The sequence below is a fragment of the Tauraco erythrolophus genome, chromosome 9 (assembly GCF_009769465.1).
Source record: "Tauraco erythrolophus isolate bTauEry1 chromosome 9, bTauEry1.pri, whole genome shotgun sequence".
In the NCBI taxonomy this organism is placed as follows: domain Eukaryota; kingdom Metazoa; phylum Chordata; class Aves; order Musophagiformes; family Musophagidae; genus Tauraco; species Tauraco erythrolophus.
Genome location: NC_141473.1, coordinates 36,814,915 through 36,833,804, shown reverse-complemented (window position 1 = coordinate 36,833,804; position 18,890 = coordinate 36,814,915). Strand labels below are relative to the sequence as shown.

The window sequence follows — 18,890 nt, the reverse complement described above, 5'->3', positions numbered from 1 at the left end:
ATTTGATAAAGCCAGTACAACTGATAAAGTAAAGCACTTTGCAAGGAGTAAGTGTGATTAATGCAAAGAGGATAGTGCTTGAGCAGTTGTGCACCACCTCTGAAGGGGAGGAAGGGAAGTAGAAGAGTAGTTGCAGTTGATTTTTGCTTGTTTTTGCAGTGTCGTGAGAGCAGGCAGAAGGCTTGAGTTGGGTACAGTCAAAAGCTTCACTGTGAACTTTGTAACTTTATTATGAATGCCTGCCCATGATGCCAGGACAGTGAAGGGCTCCAGGCATGTGCCACAGGGTGATGGCCATTATGTGGCTGTGCCGGGCAGTTAGGAAGTCTGGGAGTAGGAGTGCAATAAGGGTTTGAAGCTAGGATGTCTTGGCACATAGAGTGGTGAATGTTGTGTATACAGGGACCCTTTTTTTCTCTGTTAGAATTAGATTGTTTGATGTAGTATCAGCAAGATAGTTAGGAGATTGTGACTTACTGATGGCTGTCACTACCTTGAAGTGTACCATCAGTAAAAGGGGAAAACATTCCTTACTTTGTGCAGAAATTGGAGGAATTTTGAATGGATGAAAAGTTGTATCAATCTACTGGTGCTAGCTGTACTAACACAGGATTCAGGTAGTCCACAAAAGGAATACTAATTTCAACTCTACTAGTAAAGAAGAAACTCTGAAGGCTACCACCTTTCCAGTACATCATCATCCTTATTTGCTTGTGTGGTGGCAGCCATTCTGTCACAGAAATCATGCTAGCTGTCAATTAAAACATTTACGTGCAAACCATTAACTCTGCTGAGATCTTCTGGGGGACTTTAAATACAGAAAGTATTGCAACCAGAAAAATACCTTTATATAAGTGATTTCTTAGATTTACCTGTGCTAAGAAATAACTTACATTATGAGGTACCTTTTAAAACTTTACTTGTTGCTTGCAATAGGTAAGAATGTTTTATAGCCCTTATAAGCAATAGCCTGTATAAGCAAAAAAGTCACCCTGCAAGCTCCTGAAATCTCTTTTCTCCCACTAGTACAGCCTTATGAATCTGAGCCCCCAAATTCTTGTATATATCTGTTTATAAGCTCTCATTTCTCTGTGTTGAATTTTTCTTACACTTGATGTATCTTGTTACAGAAGCTGCTCTCTCTTCCTCTCTTAACTGAATGAAAAGCTTAGATGAAATGATGAGAATATACGAATAACTCGCTTTTCTATTTTATGAATGACTTGCATTTCAGCAAACTCCCCACAGAACCCCTGAACAGAAACACATCTTAGTTTCCTTTACGACTGTTTCTTGTCTCTACTTCTGCACACATGGTTTATGCTACTTACGTGGCTGGTGTACTCCTGGGCAGTCCCATAGCGTTGGTTGATGGCACAGTAGGAAGTGAAGGAAGAACAGCACTAAGGAAAGCTACTGGATTCTGAATCCGGCCAGTTGGGGAGATAGGAGCAGGAGTCACACTCTGTGGATGAAACTGTTTTACACTAGATGTAGAAAGTGTTAATGGTGGCACTGTGGGTTCTTTAGGGCTTGGTAGAGACTGTTCACTTTTACTTGTAAACCCTCCTGAAGACCTTGATTGGGCAGGTGGAGGATTTCCTGTGAAATTTTCCTTGTTATTTGTTCTTTGAGTTCCTTGAGGGACACTGCTGAATGTTGTAACTGAGGAGCTAGAAGAGGAGCTGGTGGGTGACGTGGTTTGTGATGATAGGAACTGCTTGGGTCGGGTATAGCTGAAGGCTTGTGAAGCAGAGGCTTTGCTTTGTTTGTACATAGTTGAGGTGGACTGTTGATGGAGTGAAGTAGCAGAATTCAACAAAGTTGTGCTGAATGACAACTCTCTTGTAGATGTCTGATGCACCTGCTGTTGTTCAAGCAGTACCTGGTTCTGGAGCTGTTTCAACTGGGTCTGATCACTGCATATAAAACAAAGATAAACAAAATTGATCATCAGCCCTGAAGATGATGGCTGACTACATTTCCGTATGTGAATTGTGAAGAAAAATTCTGTGATACAGTAATAGGTAGGGGAAACTGCTACATAACATACTCTATAATATTATGAGAAGAGCATAATATTAGTTTGCTACTAAAATAAACTTTTCCTTCCTCTCTCCTTCTTTGCCAGAGGCGCAAAAGCTTTTTGTCTGAAAATTATTTGCCTGAAGATGATTCTTATATTTTAACATTATTTAATATAAATATAAATCTTACTTGACGATATTTAAGGGATGGTGTTGTCAAATTCTGCTCTGTGTCACCTTAGTACCTCTCTGCTTGTGTAACTAAGAGTGGGATTTGGTTTATCAGATTTGAAATGAGCATTTGTAAGCCAGATCGCAGTTATTTAGCTCCTGTTAAAGTGGGTCCTGAAACCAGCATTTTGGCTAATGAAGCTTCGTAATAACCCACCAAAAGAGGTATTACCGACGTAGTTTAGGCAGTATTGACATTTGATGACACACAGGAGTGCAACATTCAGAGAGGACTTGCATTGCATTTCACGCAATTGTTGTTTCCTAGATGTTATCTACTGTATATGTCTTCAGGGCTTTTTTACTTTACAATTAAGGAAAATTATTTAGCCTTGTCAAGTAGTTTATTTAGTTATTATATATATGGAAATAGAGCATATGGAAAACAGGCTAACGTGTCCTTTTTGGTTTTGGAAGGGGACATAGAGGATATGGAAAATGATCATGTACTAAATGGTTGAGTAGTAAGTAACTGTTGTTAAAAAGTGAAAAATGTAGAAGTTGAGACCAACCACAACTGATACTGACAAACCAAATACATGAAGTTAACAGAACTTCTTTTTATTTAAAAGAATTATTGTAACAATTTCAAGCTTTCAAAAAGTACGTCAGAGAGTTAGAAGTTGTGCCATCCTGATTTTGTGTCCTTCATATATTCATCTGCATAATGATGCACTCCTTTATTAGAGTTTTGGGTGGGGGGATTGAGAGAAATTCTGCTTTATGCAAGCATTGGGCAACTTAAATCCTGCTTCTACTCCCCCCTTAAACACTTTATAGCTCCGAAAGTAAATAGGGCTGTGAATATGGGCTTAACAAATCAAAGAAGCACTACTCCAAGTTCTTCCTCTGCTACATGGTATGTAAGTTCTGTCTTCTCACTTGTAACGTTTATGCTGTGAAATTACATCCCTGCTTAAGAGTACCAATGAATTGCTTTATCAAGTCCTTCCTGAGTCATAAGTTAAAGCTTCTGCCTATTTAAGAAATTAAACGAAGGACTTTGCATGCTTTTCATTAAACTAGGCTTGGGAGGTTTCAAAAATGCTGAAAAGATGTTTTTTAATAAACCGCAGTGTGAATTCCATAAATTGTCCTCTAAGAAAACCATACTATTTCTTGAAATTTCCCCTTGAACTCATAGTGCACTAATCACGCAGGTGCTTTTTAATTCAAGTGGTTTCACATTATCAAACATTTCCAAGTATTTTATCTGTTTTAGGAGGAGATTATGTTTGTGAGACAGAAAAATCATGAGGTTTGCCTTTTGGGGCTACAGGTGCTACCTAGTTGCTAGCCCATACTGTGCATAAGACTTAGTATGTCTGGGTTTGGCAAAATTGCATACTCAGAATCGAGAGAGATATATTTGAAGAACCTGCTTTTATTTTGCTTGCATAAAAGCAGTGTTGTTCACCTTTTATTTGCAGCAGAAAACATTACGGAATTAAATAGAATTTCAAAGTAAAAACATTTTCCTTTTAAATTTGGAGAACACTTTTCCCAGGAGGGATATACAGAAAAAATATCTAGCTCTGCAGACTGTTTTCTAAGAGTACGGTTAAATAGGCAAGCACCATGTGATACTGCCTGTCTCTTTGTTCTGTGTCTGAGTGTTTTGCTCTAGTGCAATAGTGTTTTGGTCCATGCATACTAAATAATATCAGTGATGCTCCCGAGACTTAGAATCCGTTTTACTTACAGCTTTGGCTTAGCCAGTACTGGGGGCGGTTCCTTGGATGGCGACGTTGGCTCTGGTATTTTCATCGGCTGTCCATTTATCTTCTCTTGGAAGCAGTTGGGTCTGATCTGGTTTGTAGTGCCAGGTCCATCCTCTGATGCTGATTCATTTCCTTTATCATCTTCAGGCAGCTTGAAGTGCACACGGAGACCTATCTTGGAACTTGATCTGGGTTCGTTGTGGTTCACAAGAACACCTTCAAGTTTAGGTTTGGGGCTTTGGTTTACTACGTGATGAGGAGGAGTATGTGGGGGAGGTTGATGTTCAGCAGCAATTAAGTTGATTGAGCTCATTGTATGAAGGCTAGCAGCATTGCTACTGTCTTCGGGTGCTGAAATAGCAAACATCAAACTTTTGGTCATAAGTAAAAACCATAAATTATAGTGAAATGAAATAACAGAAGTTAGAGTTGGAAAAACTCACTCTGATGTCCTTCCAGCTGTTGGATTGAGTTGTTCGACCTTATTTGTTTAACAACAAATGCCCTTAACAAAGGAATATTGTAAAGGCAGGGGAAAAAGACACAGTTCTAGTTTGGAAGATCCAGCAGTGGTCTTCAGGCACGTCCCCCAAGAATTCCACCAGCATCTTTGAAATTCAAACTTTCTTTTGAGAGAATTTTCCAACTTCTTAGTTATGAACAACACTGCCAGAACTTGAGCTGAATTGGAGTCAACAGTGCACTGTGCTTTTATGTACTGTACTTTGCTCGCCTAACTGCTTAGTGCTTTGGCAGCATAAGTCATGTAGGCAGCACGACAGAATGTGTTTTGACGTTTCCTCCTTTGGGCTCTGCACCAGGGGGTTGTTGAAACAGCAAACTAGACAGTCCCCAGAGATTCCAAAAATGGCTATTGCCCAAATCTTGAGGTCAGCAAGTTGTGTGTTTGGAAGGGTTGTGTGGGATTCATTCCCTAATGTTCCTTGTTCCTTCACATTTCTAATTGGGGAAGGACACTTTGAAAAGACATGGCAATCTGTATGTTTGATAAGCAGCTTGGACTGAACAGTGCAGCAGCCTCCTCTATCTGTGTTTGCTAGCAAGCAAAGGACCAAGACAAACTCTTACCTTTGACAGTTAGATGAGCTGTACTAGATACTGTGCCATATTTATTGCTTGCAGTACAGGTGAAACTGCCTGAGTCTTCTGAAAATACTTCAGCAATAACGAGAGTACAAATTTCTTCTGCAAAACATCAGAGCAGTATTATTACTTGAAGTGAACATGCATTGAACAAGCACACAGAGTCTTGACTACCCTTGGGGACATTTCCTTAAGGTTTTCCACCTTGCTCGGTTTGATTTTAGTTTCATCAATATTATCAATTTTGGCAGCCTTTGCGTGCAGCAGCTGTTAGCAGCATTGTCTGCAGCAACTGGTACCCTCTGTGCTCCAGCATGCCCAATGAAAGTGTAGAACAGGTGTCAACAGTGTTTTAAAAACATTAGAAAATGTTTTCTTAAGCACACGAAGTACAGAATTTCTCTAAAGAAAAAATTTAAATTGGAGAAAAAGAAAAAAAATAATTTGGAGAAATAGAGTGTGCTCCATACTCACAACCCACTAAAATATATGTCTTTTTATCTCTTTGCAGATTGAAAGATTTGTTATAATTAACTGGGAACCATTCAAATGGAGTCATTCTATAAGATGAAGAAATACAAACCACATACATATAGACTGGCATTTTCCAAAGCTACAAGCGCGGATTCGCAGATAGAGGGGGTTATGCGAACTGCGCTTAGAGAGTTGTCTTTTCACTTCTTTGTGAAGAAGTCCAACGGGCACCAAAATTTTAATACCAAGATTAAATTCGGTCTTGAAAAGTCAGTCTGGGTTCTGATATTCCTATCTGAGCAGTATCCAACATGTCTAGGCAGCAGTACCAGTTAAAATAAATACCTATGGTGATGGGATTTTAAATCTTTCCTTTGGCTGGGTAGCTGGGATGGGGAGGGAGAGTGACATCTAAAGTGTATTAAAATGTGGGCTGATAGCATTTCTTCGACTAGTCAGTGACTGTTTTGCCACCATTTTCCAAGAAACTTTCCTAAAACCATGCGTATTTTATGAGTATTCTGTAGATTACTCATTTTTTGAGTATTTCTGTAGAAGACAATACCACACTTAAACTTGATCGTTTCATGTCATCACTGAGGAAAATCTAGTAGCAACAAAGAGATTATTTGCTAACAACTAGAGGAGAATAATAGGTTATTATAGTACTAGGATTATAGAGCCAGTTTAAGGCATTATAGTATCTAGTTTATAGTACTTGGATTTGCCAACCGCTGCATGCATGGAAATCCAGATTCCTTCTGAATGAGCAGCAGGTGATGAGGCAGTGACAACTGTACCCAACTGATTACCCTCTAAAAACTGCTTCACATTGCTCAGCAGTGATGCCACTGGACAGTAAAGGAAGGGCATCGGTGGGTTCTGGTAGAAGCTCCATTTATTCATTCCAAAGTCTCAGTGAGAGCCATTGCAAAGAGACTGAGTCTCTTTCAAGACCTTTTTTTGGGGGTAAAAAACTTTTAATAGGGCAAGGAGAAGAGTTACAGAAGTTTATATTCCATAAGAATTAATTACCAAATTACTTTGGTAATTTTCTGTCTTAAGGGAGACAGCTTTATATTTTTAATAGTGAAAAGCATAACGGGGAGAGCGATTGTCTCATGGAGAAGTAACCAATATCTCTAAGGTTCCTTTGCTCAAACCGTGAAGAGTAGCTCTGACCCTTTAAATTAGCAAATCCAACCGCTTTTATAGAATTTGCTGATATCAGGGGTGAAACACCTGATGTGATACTCTCATATTACGCTGGTAGGGAGCAAAGGGAATGGCTGACATGGCTAAACATCTGATGCAATGTTCCCTAACTGTAAACTAGATAAAAATAGCTCCATCCTACATCATCTGGTCTGCTTCTGAACTTCAGATATACGAGGGACCCTCATACATTGATTTTGTTGATCTTTAGCTCATAAGTTGGTAACATTTAGGTCCTGAGTTAGAACTGGGTCAAAGTAGAATGGAAACATTATTTTCTTCAAAAGTGATAGAATTAATTCAAGTTATATGTTTATGGAACAGTCTACAGTGATGTGTATCTCACTAGTAGCTATAGAACATGGAGAAAAGAAGAAATGTTAATTAAATTATGGAGTTTAAATAATTATTATTTCATGAGGTTAAATCACCACATTTGTGTAATCAAAAAAGTATGAGCCTTTTGATGATCCTCACCTGGTTCAGCCATAGATCGTGGTTCTAAAGGGAAGAAGAGCAGAATTAGTAGATTGAATATACTTACTTTTGCCAATTTTTTTTTTCTTAAGCACTAAATATGAAGCTTGCTCTTCTCAATATGATGGAATACTCCTTCTCATCCAATTTTCTGTTTAAGGGGTGGTGGAGACAGCCAGGCCTTGTACTCAACGGTATGTCAAATCCACTGAACAATATGAACACTTATGAACACTTTTGAGAACTTATAAATAGGAAATAAATTCTGCAAGAAGTATGTTTTTTTGCAATCTTAGTACTACTTTATTGTGTCTTGAAGACAATTTCTGAAACTATTACACACATAAAATCAAGTTATGATAAAACATTGTTTCATTTAGGTTGTTTTAGCTTGGTATTTAAGAAAATTCTGTTAAGTTTTAGCAATTTTAGCATTCCAGTGACTTATGAGGAAACTGCAGATATTTCAACTGCATTTGAAAATTAAAATAGAAGTACATATTTACAGCCTATGATGTATCATGTGCACACACATGTATGTGTAAGCATGCTAACGTGTATATCAGGGTACTTTTGTGGATAACTAAGCAATCCACTGCCCATCAGCACTATTATAATAGCACTTAACTAAAAGATGAGGGATTTACAGGCAATGGAACTCTACATAAGGGGTGCAAAACCAAAAACAAACAGCAGAAGGAAGGTTACATTAGAAAAGGACAGTGAAGTGGCAAAGAGATCAAAGCAGAAGGCAAAACAATTCAATAGTTTGGGGAATCTCAGATAAATACTACCTGTGAGTATGCTGTTCAATTCATCCACAGTTTTGGCCTCTGGAACCCAGATTTATTGCCATAAATATGGCTTATACAGTTCTTGTCATTGTGATAAGAAATTCAAAGTGTTGCTGTGTTAGCAATTTTGTTGCTTGCCTGTATTTTATTAGACACAGTATTTCCACACAAGAAACATACTTTTCTGTAGTATCCTAAAATCTGGAGAATCTTCTATCAGTGTTCCTTCTCTATACCATTCAACCTTTGGGGAAGGAGCTCCTTTCACTCGACATTCAAAGACAACAAGCTGCCCCTCAGAAGCTGAAATATCCTGTAACATCTAATAAAGAAAATGAATTGACAGTCAGTAAATGTCTTATTGGTCTGGAAGTAATACTGATTTCAGTAAGATTTCATAAAGCAGCTTAAATCCTTGAATGGCTTGAGAACTGTATACTTCCTTTTTTATCTTTGATAGCTAGAAAATCCTAATTGTGTCTTTATAATTTAACTCTTTACTTTTCAAATATGTCATAGAACAAATTACCTTCGTAAATACAGGAGCAGCAATTATAGGTCTTCCATCCAGTCCTTGCAAATAGTTAGTGGGGCTTTGAGCCTGTAGATTGCAAAACATCACATGATGATGTTTAGGTTTATAGAGGATATTTTTTGATATACAGGAGAAACATGCTCTTGGAATGACTCAAAAGAGATTTTGGTGGGTGATGTCCAAAGCAAAATATTTAAAGCAATGAATAAAAGTTGCTCTATCATAGACAACTGGTAGCAATCCTCCTGGATGGGTTACTGTACCCTGAGAGCAGAAATGCTGTTATTGCCTTATTGAGTTAATCATGGCAAGGAAAGCTTCACTGCAGTGTAGTGTAACATCTGTTATTAATACATTACTCAGGCAAATCTATGTAGGCTCCTTGGTGGAGTGTCCTTTTAAAAATTCTACTTTCAAAATATTTCTGGGTGTTAATAAGGAAAATTTAATTCAAGTCATGTGTGTGACTGGTACTGTAATTCTTCTCCTTTGCCAAAACCAAACAATTTACAGAGGTGGAATATCTATTGATCCTACTCAGTGAAATCAGAATGAAATTATTCTCCTCCTGGAAAACTTCCTTATGTAACTTGATTAATAGAGTTTTTTATTTTAGTGAAATAGAAGCTGCCCCAAAACAGCAGAATTACTGATTCAGTATCTCCAGAAACAGCCAAATTTTATAGATGGTGTCTTAAAAGCCAACAAGATTAAAAGTGGTACTTTTTGAGATGCTTTCCACTCTTGACTTAGGCAACCTATGGCAAAATGCCCCAGAGGCTTAGTTCTGTTCTTTTTGTAGTCAAAAGTAAACGTGCGTTACTGCATCTGTTCGGTAGCTGTTTGTTGGCTACCACCAAATTCTAGGCTGTAGACATTGAAAAGGCAGCGTAAAGTGAGATTCTTGTTAACTTTTCAGTTTTATTTGTAAGTAAATGTGGCTCTTCTTTCCTAGTAGATAAGAATTCTCACTTAGGAATATTCAGGTAGTTCACAACGAAAAGGACTTGAAGTGCATGCTAACATGAGTTGGCAACTCTTTGGTACGGGTATCAAAATGTTATGTGGTAAATAAGCGAATCCACTTAAAAACATAGTAGTGAAAACATTTAGCTTGACCTAAGTTTCATTGAAAGAAAAGTGTTTCAAATGAGTTCTGTAGAAGGGGAGAGGAAAAGTTATCGGCTGCCACTATTGAAAGTGAACGAGTCGGTCTGCAACGCGAAGAGGCCAGTGAGTTGATTACGCGTCCAAGTGCCCTGCACGGCATGCAGCCTCTGACCTGCACACAGATTCCTGCTGCTGGCTGAGTTAGCAGCAGCTGCTCCTTCTGCTCACTGCCACAGAGGTGCCTGTAACCTGGGGATGAAAGGTTCCCTTCCCTTTGCCAGGTGCTAAAGGTTAGCTCGTACGCAGGACATCTCTTCTGTGTATGTGACTACTGTATGGCTGGAAGGTGCAAAGCTGAAGCTCAACAGCAAAGCAAAAACTAGAAAATTTGGGAGTTCTGAGTCACAAACTGTAGGAGAAACATCTTTTTATGAACTTGCTTTTGGTCTTTGAAATTCACCGTATTGTCTCCCCTACCTGATTAACTGGTGTTGACACAGGCTGGACAGGTACAGACACAGGCTGAACCATGGCAGATGGTGCCTTGGAGGTTTCTTCATGCTTGGTGGCAGTTCTAACAGGAGGAGATGCTGTGTTCAAGGTGGTGTCGGCTGACTTTGATTTGCTGTGAAATATTAACGAGAAACAAATTCTCTAATTGGAAGTTAGAGCTATGTGTGTCCCCCTTAGTTATGTCTGCTCCAGTTACATGTTAACCCCAGCCTCACTTCTGGGATTGAATTCCAATTGGTCTAAACTGATACCTACTCTTAGGTAAACTGCATTTTGTAAGAATCAGACTGCACATCTTGCCACTCCAATCTCTCCTGCTTAGTTCAGTTACACCAAATGTAATAAATGGCCTGGATTAACCCAATGGTGGCTTGAAAGCTGCTGTTACTAGCTCTGAGCAGCATGAGAGTGTGACGCTAGTTTCTCAGAGGACAATGCTAGTTTCTCATGCACTGCTTCCTGAGCTTGTATGAAGATTTGGGCCTATAAGGTAATGAAAATACCATGGTCTGCTTGGATACAGATTAAATAATTTACTGCTGGAAAATAAAAAAAGAGAGAGGTATGCTTTGTGACCAACATATCATGCAACTTCGGTAGTGTACAGGGTGGCACCTCTTCACTTCTTCCAGGTTGTTTCTGTATGGAAGTACAAGAGTTGACTCTATTTATTTTTGTTGTGAGGTGAAATAATGCAGATGATAAAGAGATGGGCCCTTTATTCAGTTTGAGGTATGCACTGGCTGCTCTGGAATGTACCACAGGTCCTCCAGGAAAGCCAGCCTTCAAACCAGAGGAACCCTTACGCAGAGTGAACATACACTTGTGATCACTGATTTCTCTTTTGAAATTGTGAACTTCTTTTTGCACCTATTCTCATGTTAAATCCCTTTAATTACAGGTGTTCAGAGTCATGTGGTGACAGCTGGAAGCTCAGCAAAAATAAAGACACTCGGATTATACCCAAACCTGATCTTTCGTAATTCTATAATTTGAGGATGTCTCACTACAATGTCAGAGCGGCATTCTTCTTTTTTCTAAGAAATACGGAATGCAATATATTACTTCACAATTTAATGAGGTAAGCAACTGGGAGATGCCATCAAGTGATCAGGATCAGGTCAACACTACATTAACACCTAATGAGATGAATAAGAAAAAACATTATGCCTGAGACATTTGGAAAAATCTGACCTATAACTATTAAAACCTTAGCAATTCATCCCCAAACCTTTGAGATCTTCTTGATCTTAAGTTTTTTATTAAACCCTTACCTTTATCAAAGTCCATAAACCAATCTAATCTGGATTATTTTATGACTTTGGAGTAAAAATCACCTAAGATGGAATTTGCTGTCAGCCTGAGGTCTTCAGTTAAACACACTTCAGTATATTTTGTATTTGCATTTTAAAAGAAAATTACATTTGTGATGAGTATAACCCTCCTTGATAAATAATGGGGAAAAAAAAAAACAAAACAGGATGCATAAGTCTATCTGATTAAAATTTCCTCTTTATAAAGCACTGGTTGCTTTTGGGGTTGAATTAATGCATACGAAGGAGTTAAAAATAAATGATTGATTATTTTAGTTTCCAACCAGTCTGACTCCCTTTCCAGTTAATTGAAAGACTTTGATTCTGAAAGATTGTAGATTTTAACAGCATTGGATCAGGTTCTGAATCTACAAGGAATGGATTTCATTTCGGAAAAAGAAAATTATTTCCCAGGTTTTAGATTACATCTGACACCTTTTCTTTCTTTTTATAATTAGGTAGTCTTTCTATCCATCATTTCAGTTTACTCTAGTTCATATGTATTAATTTCCTTATCTTAAATCTAAATAGTACAAGTATAGACATCTCCTGCCAAATACTTCATGACATACCATATCTTCATGTGAGAAATTTTATTGCACTGTTTTTCCAAGTCAAATGCTTAAATCAACATTTAAGTTGGGATGGGTCTAGTCAAATGACATCTGTTTTAGTAATTTCATTTTAGTAGTTTCATCTTTAAGGTAACCTATTTCTTCTTATGTTTGTATTTAATATTAAAGTTGCAATTCTTAAGCTAAAGTTGAAGACACACAAGCAAATGTGTATTTGTTCCATACTATTTGTAAAGCAAACAAATACACAAATTAAACCCAACCCAAACAATCCAAACAAATCCCAAACAAAAGCCTAATGTGTTGAAAGTTGCAAAATATTAATGGAAACTGAAATGTCTACACTTGTGGGTTTTTTTAACTGTAAGAAATATGGAAGGTGTAATTGATTTTAAACTTACTGATCCATTTCGTCTTTGATTTCACCTTCAGAGTCAGAAGAAGAGACTCCTATGAAAAATTAAAAAAAATCACTTAACAAAGGGGTTTTTGGAGAAGTTTATCTATGAATTATACAAACCTTTATTCAAATTTCCTCTAGAGCATTCTAAGGATATATATTATAAAGCTATGCCAAAACAAAAGATGCCATTGCAGTGGAAATAAATCAACGTTGCGTACTGTGTAAGATGCAGAACTGCTATTGACATAGGGCAGATTGGGTTGAGGTGTGATTGAAATGAGGAGAACAGCATCCAAGAGTGAATGCATACCTGGGTCTTCCTCAGGTTCTCTTTAAAATGCCACTACTATGATTTAGTCTGTAATTGCTGTTGTGAATCAAGTAGGAGCTTTTTTTTCTCAGACACCTGACATTGCCAGTTTAAAAAAAAAAAAGAGAGACCTGGAGTCATAACTATTATTCTTAAACTAGTGCCATGTAGCATGATTTGGAGAAGATACTGGCTCAGCTGACTAACAGTTTTCTTCCTGAAACATTTTACGCTTCTGATTCAGCCTTCACTGCGTTTGGAATTTGCATTTTCTCTGCAGTTCCTGCCAGTGAGCATCTCCATCAGCCATGGCTTCCATCCAACATCCACCGAGTTAGGTAAAAGCAGGCCTTGGCCCCAGTCTCGAGAACTAGTAAGTCCCTGCCAAGCACAGACATCTCCCATTAATGTCAGGTACAGTGCAGATTCTAAAAAAGGATTCGTCCTTTCACTGTCAGATTAGAGACGTGAAAGAATAACAGTAGAGCAAAATTAACCTTGTGTTAAGTAGGGTAGGTGCTTTAGTTCATTAATGGTCCCACTGTTGTCAGTGGTGGTACTCATAATATATTTCTCTGCCTGAGAAAGGGGAAAAAGAAAAAAAGGGGGGGGAAAGAGATACTATGTGTTTATTTTAAATTTGTAATCCTGCTAACACAGTGATGGATACAATCGAAAACCTTACCCAAGAAAATGTTAAAAAGAGACACAATAAATAGACCTCTCAAGATAAGTAGGACGTATTAAAAAGCATAAGGAGAAAGAAGAGAGACATAAATCTGCAGATATGTGTTTGGTTTTATTTACAGCATCTATTGTGCAAATAAAATATCAAATTGCTGGCATATTTATTTTGTTTATAAGGTCTCAATAATGGGTTAGGATGAGGCTATCCTATATTCACTTTGTAATAATGACTGTAGGGAAAAGAGATTAGTAAGAATTAGACACAAAGTTTAGGTTCTTATATTTCTGTAGAGTAACCACAGACAAAAAATGTAAAGTAGCATCTGAATCTGAATATTTCTAGAGTTCAATCATGCAGGGAGATATATAAAATCTCTGGGAAGCAACACAACAAAACTATATGTAAAGGGCAGTCAGTTGTCTAAGGGTATTTTGCAGAGAAATAATAAATATGTTAATAATGACAAAAAGTGTTGACTCCCTGCTATGTATTTTTGGTGACAAATCTGTTACACAGTTAACATACGAAATACATAATTGTGTCTTCATCCTGTATGGCTGATTTCAACAATCAATTTCTGCAACAATTCTAACATTACCTTCTATGTAAATCTCTGCAGAAGTGGAATCTGTTCCATAGATGTTTGAGGCAAAGCACGAGTAACGTCCTGTGTCCTCCTCAAAAGCTTCAACAATAACCAAGGAGTGTTGATCACCTGTCTGGATAATTTGAATGTCTGGTGAGTTTTCAAGCTCCTTCCCTTCACAGTACCACCTGCAAGGCAAAAAAAAAAATATTGTTTATCAATGCAGACAACTTGACAACTAGAATGACGATGTTGGAAGTCTTTCTGATGATGAAATAGGAGGGTTTTAGCCTGAGGGTTCTGACAGAGTACTGCAGGCAAGTGTTGAATCAGTAGTCATAGGATTAAAATATTTATGATTTTCGTGATATTCTATTACAGCAAATAATAGAGCTCCTTTCTTTGCAGTGTTTAAACACACTAACAAACTAGTTTATTTAAGTGACTCTGGCACATATTTTTCTTGATATACGGATTTCAGTAGTAGAGTAGAAGAGCTCTGAGTTTGGAACACTATCAATCCAGCTCTGAATTTCTCTTGAGATTCATTCAGATCTGTATTGTGGCTTAAACTGTAGCAAAAAAACCACAACCCTAAGTAAAAAATTTTGCCTCAAACTTGAATTCCAAAGTTCATGCTGATTCAGAATGTGACTGAAATTTACTATAACGTTACGCTTTGTTTTGTCATATGTTGAAGACAATCCGCATTTTACTAAGGGTGGCATAAGTGTGTTGCAAGGAAAGAGAAGTGCTCTATGACAATATAGAGGCACTTCCTTACAGGGGCATGGCCAGTGAGGCAGCTGGACCTTGAATTCTTTTCTGCATCGTATTGCCGTGTTTAGCTTTTAAACCCAGCTACACACCCAAGAATATATTGGGCCCCTTAGAGACTTCACGCTCTCATCTGAGGCATTCCTAAATCCCTCAGTGTTCGGAAGGGCTGTTTCAGTAGAAAATGCAGGAATCCCAGCAAAGCAAAAGCAGCACCTGAAAAAAGAGCTCCACAGGATGCATTAATGAGAGTGACCATCAGCTCAATCTGAGAGCCAGTAGGCGGGGAGAGCAGATGTTAATACGGAAAAGAAAGAACAGAAAGCAACTGTGTTTGCAGAACCAGATTCAAATTTAATAAGACAATCTAGGCTTTATAGAGAAAGTGTAGTACTATGTATAGGGATCCCAAGTTAAATGTTTGGGATAATTCTCAGAAATACCTGTATTTTTAGATAGCTAGCTAAATTTGAAAAGCCAAACTAAGGTGCATTCATCCTCACCATAACTTTTATTGTAAATATAGATAGATATAAAACCCCACAAAATTATTTGTATTTTCTGTTTACTGCTGTTTTCTTAACTAGGTGTGATTGATTAATGAGTCTTGTGCATGCATGTGTGGAGGCTGCCATACTAATAACGTTTTTTATTTAATTATTTTTTTAAAATGAATAATTGTTTCATCCATCTTTATATGGTAACTTGGTAAAAGTACCTGCTAGCTTTTGAGTGCACACAAATGCTATCAAAGCAGCGGCAAATGTACTTACTATTATATATTACAGCAAATGAGATCAGTTGTGGAAAGGATGAGGATAGGTTTTTGAGTAATAAATTGTAATAATTAATATTTCCTGGCTCATACTATAGGGTACTTTCATACTTTTCCATCTCTAGTAATTTAGAAAAACATTAATGAATAAATTTGTTTAACCATTAAATTGTATTCACCCCTTGGAAACACAACTTTTAAAAACAGTTTGTGCTATGAATTGGGCATAAAGAAAACCCCAAATTAATATCTTGGGGAAACAAACAAACAAACAAGCTATGAGACAATCTGTACCACTGGAAAGCCAGAATTTAATAGAAGTATAATGCAAAATTGGCAAAGGAGCCTCAAAGGAGCTATGAGGTATGAGGGAGTACAGATCTGGAACCTGAATGCTGATTACATAGCTAAGAAGTAAAGCCTGCACTATTTGTGCCCCACCAGTCCTAGCTGTCCAACAGGGCTTTCTTAAAGCAGACAGGGTGTTCCCCAGCCCACTTGGAGTTGAATGTACAGCTTGGAAACTGTACCGGTCTGCCTGTTACGGAGGGAAACTCCTGCCCTGCAGAATGAATCATACTGCTTAACACAATTTCCCCTTTTAGAAAGGCAAACATTTGTAGCTAGAGCGCTAGAACTTAAAAGTCTTGATTCATATCTAACTCTGCTTGCTCGTCCTCTTTTACATGCCTCCATTGTAACAAGAATTGAAAATGGGTCTGAGAAAATTACTTCAATGAATTTAACATTTCTGATTGCAATGGATGGTCACGTAGTAAATACCGTCATGTTAAAAGTGGATGCCACTAGGCTGTAAAATGTCCCAGCTGTCCTCCCTGACGTTTCACAGCTGAAGTACAGCTCTGCTTCACTAAAATACATCCACATCCTTCTTGCAGGGCTTTACCAATGAGCAAGTGGCACTGCTTTATGCAGAGAACTTCAACCGAAGTTACTCATTTCTCTTCCATTTGAGCCTCAGGGCTCTGATAGACAAGCTCTTGCAGCTCTGGCAGCAGTACTTTAAAATGTTAAAATCCTGATGCTGACTTTTTTGCTGGAGGTTTCTCGCTCTGAAGCAAGTATGGCAGGTCCAGATGTGTTCCCAGCCCCAGCTGCCCCAGTTCTGGTCCAATGAAAATGGATTTCTGCCAGGACATTAGACATGTGGATCTAGGATAATTGAACCATACAAATTCTCCTATACATTGATTTTTGGTAAATGTCAATAACCATAAAAGAAGGGACTGGGCTGTCAGGAGGCTACAGCTGCGTCTTAAATTGCCACAGATGTTTGCTTGAATTTAATGTGAGCCACAAGGCTAAGGGAGTGTTCCTCTGTCCCTCTGAAGTTCAACATAGTTCATTTGCTAGGTTTGCTATCAATCTGGTGGGCAAAATGAGATGCACCAAGGTACTTTCTGTCAGTGGACAGCCTGCCTAGGACCACAGTAAAGACTCCAGGATAGCTTTCATCAGCCATTCATGCTACTTCTCAAACCTCAATGGAACTTGTTTAAGGTGCTTCACTATACACTGTAAACAGTATTCTGGATATTGCCCAACCCATACCACGTGCAGCACCTTTGGAAATTTAAGAGACAGTTGTTATCATACAAAAGGGAGTGGTAACATCGGCACGTATCCCAGGATGCCAGGTGAGCTTGCACATGTGAAAAGATAAATAAGAGCTTACTGGGTGTTCTGGCTCAGACTACAAGTCCACCTAAAGCAGCATGCTGTCTTGACAGGGGCCAAAAGCAGGCTTTTAGGGAAGAGTATAATACAGATATATGCATGTATATTCATATATTTCTCTGGAGTGTCTAACCATTCCCTTTATCTTTTTTATCTTTTTATCTTTTATCTTTATCTGCTATTCTCTTTATCTTTTTTAGAAGGTGTGAAGCTGCACTTAAAAATAATTTTTAAAAAGTGAAATCACTGGTCTGAAAATGATTATTTACAAACTACCTTTCTTCTAAAGGATTTCACTGTCACAGTACCATTACCATTATTTTCTAGTAGATTATATTGTATGGGTTTTTACTAACATTTAGTTCACAAATCCTGCTTTTTATTTGTGTAATCTTTATTTTGAAAGAATTGGTTTACACGTCTATTCAAAATACATCTCCTTTAAAAATAATGATCTTTCTAGCTTCTTCTGATTTCTTCCATCATAGTCTAGTCAGGAACCTTCAGATCCCATAATACAAACCTCTTCAAACAAAAGGAAAAGCTACATCTATTTTAGACTTTGCCCATAATGACTTGCCCAAATCTCGTATTTCCCCACTAATCATTAGATACAGTGGATTTATTTTTTTTTACTGGCTCCTCAAAAGTGCATGTTGCATTTGCTTTTCTGTTCAGTGATGTCCTTACAAACATGTAGATACAGACACTATAGCTAGTAGTGGGGTCCTTGGTATCCAGAACACAAACATTTAGTGCCTGGGATAAAGGAACAATGCTACCACAAGTAAGCAGACAAAGCATTTAGCAGTCCCAAGGGAGAAGTATGGTATTGTACATTACAGAGTTGATTGAAAAGATTCTTTGAAATTGGTTAGTGCTGGTTTTAAGTTCCAGACCAGGAAATTATATAGGATTGCTGTGATCCCGAAGGGGGCATTTTTTTTTATTTTATGTACGGTACGGTTTATTCTTCTGTTGTTTTCAAGATTTGCAATTGCTGATAATTGACAGCGGTCACATTTTCAGAAGAGAAGACTTAAGGTTCATGCACAGTTGTGTGACTATAAGCGCAAATTCTGTTTATGAATGTACAAGTCACCTTTTAGGTGTGTAGTTCATGTAGGCAACTGTGTTCTTTGGGAGCTGAGTCATGGCACTTACTCATGTCTTTTTATATACCTGCCTCATGCCTCTTCCTTATAATGTAGTCTTGTTTTAGCATGTTAGCTTTAGCAGGTATGAAAAACTATTAAAAAGGATACCCATGTTCTAGAATTTGATCTCATTTTCAGCAGCATCTTTTCTAAACATCGAAATAACTTATGTACTACAGTGATATCATATTTGTGTGTCCACTCAAATGTGGCTCCTCACTGCTTTGTGACACATAAGGCAAAACACATTACACAAAATGCTGCAATATAACCACCAGTAACATACAAGAACTCTGTGTTTCTACCGATCAGCTTTTCCAATTAACCTGATGTGTTTGTGTAGAGATAAGTCTGTATTGCATGCCTTTGTGAGGCACAATTCTGATTTCCTAAAAGCAAAATTAATA

General features: G+C 37.8%; 1 protein-coding gene across 2 annotated transcripts in view; it reads right to left on the bottom strand.

Annotated features, from left to right (window-relative positions):
* Positions 1–18,890, bottom strand: part of MYPN (myopalladin) — a 48,072-nt gene that overhangs the window by 22,686 nt on the left and 6,496 nt on the right. Inside the window, exons 2-10 of one of the 2 annotated variants that reach the window (XM_009988067.2) lie at positions 14,089–14,264; positions 12,491–12,539; positions 10,166–10,313; positions 8,573–8,644; positions 8,224–8,365; positions 7,250–7,273; positions 5,069–5,185; positions 3,961–4,330; positions 1,332–1,919 (exon numbers count right to left, since the gene is read on the bottom strand). In XM_009988067.2, coding sequence (XP_009986369.2) covers positions 1,332–1,919; positions 3,961–4,330; positions 5,069–5,185; positions 7,250–7,273; positions 8,224–8,365; positions 8,573–8,644; positions 10,166–10,313; positions 12,491–12,539; positions 14,089–14,264 — 1,686 coding nt within the window. The remainder of the gene's footprint in view (positions 1–1,331; positions 1,920–3,960; positions 4,331–5,068; positions 5,186–7,249; positions 7,274–8,223; positions 8,366–8,572; positions 8,645–10,165; positions 10,314–12,490; positions 12,540–14,088; positions 14,265–18,890) is intronic. The other variant, XM_086616364.1, reaches the window with a different exon arrangement.